We start from the raw sequence: 9,061 nt of genomic DNA on the forward strand, positions 1-9,061 counted from the left end.
GATGAATATGCTAGGGATGAAATTATTGGTACGGACGCCTTCCAAGCACGCAGGGTTGCTTTTAAGAAGCAATAATAATTACTCCAAATGGTTTCAAAAAGTATAGTGCAAAACTAAATTTATTGAATAATTCCACATAAAATGGTATACATAAATGACTCATTTTCTAAACGATTTAAATAAAACGCATTTTATAACCTTTTTTGTGCAAACGGCGTTTGCGAATTGATAGAAAAGTACTACGGATTGTAAATTTTTGTTAACTATGAGGTGAATGAAAATTTTCAACCCGGCCTGACGGTTTTGAAGAGTTTTTTTGTTCTAATTTTATTACTAAGGGGTATAATAAATGCATGGCTTTTAGTTCTAGAAGAATAAAAGTCAGTAAAAACAAGTATTTTTTGTATAATTTCTGATTTTAATTGCTCAACTTTTGCACCAGAGCAACTGTCAAATATTTCCAGCAGTAAAAAGTTACGAATTGGCACAGCAGAAAAGTAAAATTTTCTCGCCATAATAAAAAGTTTTTTCAACATGGAACTTTTCTACTAATTGACATGAAATTACTATCTCAACGTTCGGAGCGCTGCCACTGAGGGCCTTTGCCAACTAATAAAAAAGAGAAAGCTTGGAAAGACCAAACAAAAATTTTGAGATTTCTCGTTGTGAATACGAATGCCATAGTTTTTACCTAGCTCGTGGGACTACGCAAAATTTTTACAGCTTGTAAATATGTATACACATAAAGTTGTTGGCGGTTATAAACAGTCAAAATCAAAATGGAGAAAAGAACAAAAAGCGTACGTTAGTTGTCAGTTATGAAGTAAATCCAATTTATTTGCGAATATTTGTTTATTCTATTTATTGAAAGGCAACCACGCGGAAAAGCTTGTGTTAATTATATTGATAAAAGAACCTGGCAACTCGCACGTTGTCTAAATTCTCAAGTAACATAAAATTCACAAAAGAATACTTTGCTTGTATTACCATCAATACGCCATGTATAAATTTTAACAACACACAAAAATAGAGCTTTTGCACGAGCGTTTGTTTGCTTTTCAACACCATTTATAATTTTCTTTTTATAAAATCACGATTTGTCAAATGCTAAAATTTATTTATCTAATAATAATGCAGCACACAACCCTGAAATCTAAGAAAAAGTCTGAGGAAGGCAATTAAATAGCAGCACACAACCCCGTGCCTTCCTCAGGAGTGAATATAACTACAACAACAACGACTACTACACCAACAACCCAAAAAGGTTGGTTACTGTCTATACTGTGCTCGATACTTTTGAACCAAGAACTGGAATGGGGCTGCCACAGACGAAAAAAATACTAAAGCTGAAATTAGTCAAGAACGTAAACCTACCGGTACGTAAACCCTAGAAAGCTGACACGATCTGTCTTTCCAGAGCGCCAAATGAAAACTCAACACCGCAGAATTTTTCTGTAGTTGTAGCCCGTAGCGCAGAAATCTGCGGAACTTAGACTTGTCCGTGTCAGCTGATTTCTTCCTTCTATAGATGGTTGCCACTTCGTCAGTTTCGCAGATGGTAAAAAAGGTGTAATTTCCTATTCAAAATACGTTTAAAATATTTGAAATTTACTATTGAATAAAGTTTTTTGTTGAAAACTAAGTAGTCTATATATAGCTACGATCTATTATAGTACGAAAAATTGTAGTTGAAAAGGTAAGTTTATGAAAAGGCATTGATGAGTGGCAACACTGTAGTAAGCAACACTGAGGGCTCCAGTAATCGACAAAATTCTGCGTATACAGGCTGCGTTTAAGTATACGTTCAGCGTTCTTGACTAATTTCAGCTGTACCATCCACTTGAAAAAATCTACCAAACCTGGAAAATATAACAGTTTGCATTGGTCGACTTTGTGTTCAACATTAAATGTCTCCTGGGTAAAAGATTGTCGTATGTTGATTTCGGCAGGTCGTGGGAAATCGCGATTGAAGTTTGGAATGCAATTTCTCAAAAACACGAAGATAGATATTCTCCAAAGTCTTTGTAAATGTTACTAGTTCACAAAATTCTTAAATTATTTAATTTTTAATGTTTAATGTTAACTATCTTTGAGTTTCTGAAGGATTTTCTTTAGTAAAATTTTGTCGTAAGCGCCATTTGTCCACAATTTGGCAGCCACTTTGTATGAAATACGACAAAATGTGATCAAAATATCTACTAAATTAACAACACTTTTTACTCAGTATCTCGGAAACTAAAGGAGATATCCAAAAATGGAGAACGTTATTTTTAAGATATTGATTAGTTTAATATGGGTGAATCACTAACTAAATATTTACTAAATTACAGAAAAATTTGTAGTCAATATCGCGGAAACTAGAATCTGAAAACTGATAACACCAATCGAAGGACCTAATTTCAAAATATATAACTGCATCTAGATCTAAAAATCGTCAAAATTGCACTTACGACAATCTTTTACCCAGCCGACGATTTGCGGTCAACTCAGCACGAAAAAAAAGTTGAATGGCTAAATTTTGGCTGACTACCATCTTTGTTGAAAGCGATTAGTTGAAAGGCCGTTCAACCAATAGTTGAATGCAAAGTTGAACAGTGCAAACGCTTTTTTATGGCGAATATTTTGATATTTTTAGCCATTCAACTTTTTTTCGTGCAACCCTGCGCCCTGTCACACAGTCAGTATTTATTGACGTGATCTAATAGGGAATTTACATGATTGAACTTTCACAGGCGATTAGTTGAACCAAAAGTTAATCGAATGCGATTAGTTGAAAGGACCAGGCGATTTTTGCTTTCAACTAAAAATCGCATGAAAAATCGCATCATGTAAATTCCCTATAAGTATCGCGATATTTATTTGCTACGTTTTTGCGTAGGCTAATGACGAGTTGACTTCATGAATTTGGGTTAAAATTGGCTGCACAAACACCATTTCATGAATTCAGTTATAGACGAAAGTTTACCATGAATTCGGCATCATTCCATGAAATCGTGAAGGGCAAGTCCGGCAACGCCACGTTTCACAAACAACTGTTTACTACAAGAATGATAGAATACAAGATCGCGCCGTCCTGGGCGTTGACATTTGTGTACCACAAGTAAACAAAGAATGGAGCGAAAAGAAGAACGAATTGAAACTGCCAAAGCTGTTCACTTTAGAGCGAAAAACGTGTTTTAATTTTGCTAAATGTGAAAATATTGCATTTTTCACCCAATCTATTAGAGAACAGTGAACATTTTAGTGCACTCCATTGCTTTGCAATTAAGGCTGCTGCAGAAAACTGCAGCAGCATCTCTGCGGGATTGATTAGTTAACTTGCTAATGGAGGATGCGTGGAGCAGAAACAAAATTACTGTGAGGAAATGCTGTTGATATAATAATAGAGAAACATTTCGGGAACGGCCTTACCGTGCCTTATGTACACGCAATGCAGCGATTCGTTCCAGCGCTACACTTGCATCTACGCTTCTTGCATCTTGACGGCTCTCGCAATTTAACGCACAGCACTTCGTTTTATTAGTTTTTACGCAGTCCTCAACTCAAAAATCACTCACAAATTGCAAACTAACACAATGTAAACTGATTTTTCATTTATAATTAAAATTTCTCTTTCGCTTTTTTGTAAACAAAGGTTTATTTACAAGTTACCACAACTGTCAAAATCGGCAAAACCGAAGTAGCGGTACCACTGACGGCGCCACCTTTGTTCGCTGCATCGTGTGCTTACTAGGCGTATGATGTTTTTAGATTAAAAAGCTTGAGTGGCATAAATAGGATTTAAAACACTGCAAAAATTATGTGGAATCGTTGAAATATAGAATAAATTCAAATAAAATATACTGAAAATATATTATAACCAATTTAAATATAATATGGTTCATTGCCTGGTACCAACAACTTTGCAAATTCAAAAGGAGGCCAAAAAAGTCACTACCGAACTGTTTAGTTTCTCGCCTTGTCTGAACCACCTGACAATCAAAAACGTCTGAGAAACGCCGCATATCGTTATCCCCTCCAACGAAGTTCTTGCCGTTGTCCGATCGTATTCTCCGTGGCACTCCTCTACGGTTCATGAACTTGCGCATCGCCAAAATACAAGCGTCCATGGACAAGTCGTATGCACCCTCCAAATGGATAGCACGTACCGTAAGGCATGTAAAGAGTGCTGCTCATCGCTTTTCTACTCGGCGTCCAATAGTCACGCTTACTGGTCCAAAGTAATCCATTCCTGTAAAGATAAATGGTATATTATATGGCGTGAGGCGGTCCTCCGGCAGCGGTCCCATCCTTGGCTGCACAGGCTTAGCGTTCTTAATTTTGCACACATTGCACTTCGAAATTACGCTTCGAAGAAGTCTTCGCAAACGAGGAATCCAGAACTTATGCCGTATCTGACAAATCGTTGCCTCGCTATTTTGGTGCATCACCTTGTCATGGATATCGGCGAGCATAAGCTTAGTACACGCGTGGCTACTTGGGAGTATTATTGGACGTTTCATCTTGTAGGGCATCCAGCTTCCGGAGTCTAGTCGCCCGGGGACACGAAGTATACCATTTTCGTCGACATAAGCAGAGAGTGAATACAACTCGCTGTTTCTTGGAACCGAAGCCCCTCTATGAAGGATTTGGAGTTCATTGGCGAATTGGCTCTGTTGAGCTTGTCGGCACATAAAGTTTTCAGCCGCGTTCAGCTCGTCCACCGAAAGACCATATTTCGCTGAAAGCGTTTTATTCCCTGGCCCTTCCCTGCAACGGCTCACGAAACACATCACCCAGGCAACGAATCTCTTCAGCTTGGTAAATGAGGAGAATCTGGAAAGTCTATCAGATTCGCCTTATGGGTAACCAATACCAGTCGGAAACGAAGCTCTTCCTCATCCTCGCACGTGTCAACCACAGTATTTCTCGGCCACATGTGTTCCTCCTGAGTAAGAAATTTCGAACCTGCGAACCATCGGGATGATCGAGCCCAATCAGTACAGAAGGCGCGACATCTTTGTACGGCTGCATTGGCAATTTCCCTCAATGGCGTGCAACGTCAGGAATGTCACGTTCGCGGACCGTTTGTGTAGGTAACATAAGGTTGGCGATCCCGTGTACGTTGCGAAGCGTATGGCGTTTATTCATTCCCTCTCCGCTGACCTCGGTATCGACTATGGCAACCGCTTGCCTGGCGGCCTTTCCGCCAAACCATTGAATGTCTACGTCCTGGCACTGACCGCCGACGCCCAGCTCTTCCGTCACCGCGTGGTCCATCATAGTAATTGATGACCCTTCGTCCAGAAGTGCATATGTATAAACACTCTTTTTGGATCCATATAGAGTAATAGGCAGCACTCGGAAGAGTATGTCGCTGTTGAGCGCGGACGAGCAATTCAATACCAGATTATTGTTTTTCACCTCAGGTGACGTTACTATTGGCTTGCGAGTCGACTCAGTAGAATCCTTTGAGGTGAGTAATCGAGTCGGAGGAGAAGCCTCGATTCCATGCAATAATTGATGGTGGTTTCTCAGACATCCGTCGACCTGACATGCCTTACGGCGGCGACATTCTCGAGTAGCATGCCCGGTTTTTAAACAGCTGAAGCAGAGTCAAAGCTGTTTGGTCTTATTCCACCTCTCCAAAATAGAGGCATCTTTAAATCGTTGACATTCCGAGACGTTGTGGTCGTCTTAACATAATGAGCATTTGGCTTGCTCATGAGTTGCGGTGTGTAATACCGCACGGCGTTTCGGATCCTGAACTTCGGGATCCATGACTATCTGGACGTAATTTGAAACATCGGTCAACCATGAGTTGCAAGTTACGATGGTTGGGTATGGCCTTACAGTAACCGCATAACGTGCCCACTCCAGGCATCTCGTAAGAGGAAGCTTCGACACGAGCTCCTCGAGGAGAGGAGGGTTCGCTAAATGTCTCTGTTCCCCCATTGATTGCAGAAATATTGTCAGATTGTTAGTGAAGGTAGCAAATTGCACGATTTTTCCAGTTGCTCCCTCTGGAACGTTTGGCGTATCTCGGACCTGCTTCATTTGGCTACGTATTAGTTGCTTTGGTCGTCCGAATCGGAAGCGAAGTTGTTCCATAACGGCACTGACGTTAATCGGGTGAATCAATAACGCTTTGACGGCATCTCGAGCGGCACCTTGAAGGCATTTATTTAGTCGCTGATTGTTTTCAAAGTTTGAGTATCTATAAACATCATCATGTTGTGGCCGGGGATCATGTTAAGCTGCTGCGGCGGTAAGGTGTGATGCGGCGTCGCGGACGTAGCTTGACGTCGCCCTACAACTCCTGCCAGTTGTTGTTGCAGCTCGGTAATCCGTTGTGGTAGAGCGGATACAGAGTAGTTGTATGTGGCGATCGCTGGCGCGTATGCGGGAGATAGCGAGGCGACGACTTGCGATGGCATATGCGCACTGTAAGGAATAGCGCTCGATGCTGTAGGCCCATAAGACAATGGCAGCAGGGTACTGGAAGTAACTGGCTTATAAGCATCCGTAACTGGCGGCTAACAAGTTATTGGCGGTACAGCGGGTACTGCCGTTGGTGCCGGTATACTGGACGGCGGATAGGGCTTTATGGCTGGCGAACCGCCGGACACATCCGTGATATAGGCAGTAGGTGGCGGACCTGACGGCATTACTGTTCTAGATGGTGCAACTGGCGAAAATATTTGCGTGTGAGTATTGGAAGATACAAAGGTAGCAGCTGGATCATGACCATAAAGTGCTGTATTGCAAGACGCGGCTGGCATATACACATAGCGCGGAGGACCAGGCGGTACTGCTGGAATATAACTACAAGACATGACAGGCGGGTCCATTGGAGCGTGAGTATTTGAGGGTACGAACATGGCGGCTGCACCCTGACCATAAGACATCGCAGCACTAGGTGGAACTGGCATATACATTGTAGCCGGCGGGCCAGGTGGTACTGCAGGCGTGTGACTATCGCGCGGCGGAAAGTTTGTGCTGGCTGATATGTAGGTTGCCTCTATTAGCGCATGGGTATTGAATGGGGCGGATGTTGCAGGAGCATAACCATAAAGTGCCATAATGCTCGGCGCGGCTGGCTTATAAGCGACGGGCATTGGCGCAGGCAGTACTGGAGACGTGTGACTATAGGGCGGTGGAATGCACGTATTGGCTGACGTGCACATAAAAGGCGAATAATCGGTCGTTATGGATCTGGTGTACATATTGTCCGATGCACCAGTGGCCAGTGACATGTCAGGCGGCGCAGGTGACATGTCAGACGACGTAATGCCGGTCACAAGTGGCATATAAGTAATGGGGGACGTATCAGGCAGTAATACAGGCGTAGTAGTAGTAAGCGGCATGTCATGAGCCGCTGTTGTATGAGTAACTGACGATATAGTATCAATAGTAGCAGGCAAATAAGTGTTCGACGGCAAAGTGTCGACGGCGGTTGACGAATTGGCACTGGACGACAAAGTGAAAGTGGTCGTAGTCTAGTGATCTAGAACTCCGGTGTCTAGAGAATCCGTGTTAGGCGGCGATGTGATTGCCAGACATCTCGGAGCATCCTCAGGCTGGCTGCCTGCTCCTGGCTGGAAACGGAGGATACGGCGAGGTGTTTGGTGAATCATATTTTCGCAGGACTTAGCTGCAAGCGAAGCTGCGAAATAAAAATGTTGCTGGCCCTCGCAGAAATGAAAGAAATAGAACGTACAATGTTGTCTCTTGTTTATTTCTAAAGATATGAATAAAGTAATGCATTAATAAAGCAATTTATAAAATGGAAAAAACTTACCGCAGTTTCCACTGCTGCTTGGGTTGAATATCTTTTTTGTTTGGAATCAGTGCTGTCAATCGTCAATCCAAGCCAAGGAGAAACTACGGGGTTACCATGTGCTATATTGCAAACAAAGTTGCACGAATAATGAAAGGGCCCTGTTTCATAACAAGAGGTATTTGAGGAACGATACGGAATTATTTGTGGAGATTTATGTTAGTAATACTTTATTGTAAGAGAAAAAAGGAAGTTAGTGGAAAAGAGAACCTTTCTTGTAGTTGAAAATGGTCTTGCAATTACGTATAAAGATAAAATGTTCAAGATCTGGCCTCTGTGTGACATGATGATTCAGAGTTTTTGTCAAAAGCGTCAGGTAGTTTCTGAAGTAATTTTCTAGAACTGTATATATATGTACTGGTACCGCCGCTGTGGTGTAGCGGTAAGCAGTGCGCGCTTCCAATCCGCAGAGCCTGGGTTTAAGTTTTGATCAAAGCAACATCGCAAAAAATTTAGAAGAAGGGGTTTCCTTAACAGTGGTCGCCCCTCGGCAGGCAATGGCAAACTTCCGAGTGTATTTCTGCTATGAAAACCAGCTTCTCATAAAAATACAATCGCTGTTCGGAGTCAGCGTAAAACTCTTTGTGTGACATCAAGCCGCACGCCACAAATCGGAGGAGAAGCTCGTCCAAACACTAGCATATGTGTAAGCGCCAATCTATTATTATTATTATTGTATATATATTTATTTCTTACGACATTTCGATTACATTTTGCTACTAAAACTGGGTGATAGCAAGTTCTGAAGGTTATTACTAAGTCTGATATATATTGTTGAAAAATCATTGGAAGCTCATAGGATCATCTTGGATATAGAGTTGTCAAATCGCTGTTATCAAACATTTGAGGTGTTTATATTCGTAGCAAGAAATGGTGGTGAGTTATTAATCTCCACGTACATGCTTGATATGAGTATATCTAAGCGGTGGAGTCGACATGTTTTGTCGAGCGAAGATTTTTTTCGACCAATTAGCTGTTAGAAGACACATTGTTCGCAAAAAAGCCACCCATCCGGTTCTATCGTAGCATATCCAAACCCAAGGCATAACGGACATAACCCAGGCAAGTTTTTCAAGCAGCTAAACTGTGTTTTGTATCATGAGGTTATAATATGGCAATGTACAGGATGCAAAAAAACCTTATGCCTCGTCAATTAATGTTTTAAAAATTAGCACGCGTAAGTGCCGCTGTACTAAAAAAGTACAACTTTTAAGCTTTTTTCGTTAATTTTAATTCCTAAGT

General features: G+C 41.6%; 1 protein-coding gene across 1 annotated transcript; it reads right to left on the minus strand.

Annotated features, from left to right (window-relative positions):
* Window positions 1–6,515: 6,515 nt before the first annotated feature.
* Window positions 6,516–7,346, minus strand: LOC108366385 (proline-rich receptor-like protein kinase PERK2). Its single transcript, XM_017620788.1, has one exon. It carries the CDS (start codon window positions 7,344–7,346, stop codon window positions 6,516–6,518), a length of 831 nt encoding a protein of 276 aa, XP_017476277.1.
* Between the last annotated feature and the right edge of the window lie 1,715 nt (window positions 7,347–9,061).

Source organism: Rhagoletis zephyria, unplaced genomic scaffold, assembly GCF_001687245.7.
Source record: "Rhagoletis zephyria isolate East Lansing unplaced genomic scaffold, Rhagoletis_zephyria_1.1 Rzeph_scaffold_02252, whole genome shotgun sequence".
Lineage (NCBI taxonomy): Eukaryota > Metazoa > Arthropoda > Insecta > Diptera > Tephritidae > Rhagoletis > Rhagoletis zephyria.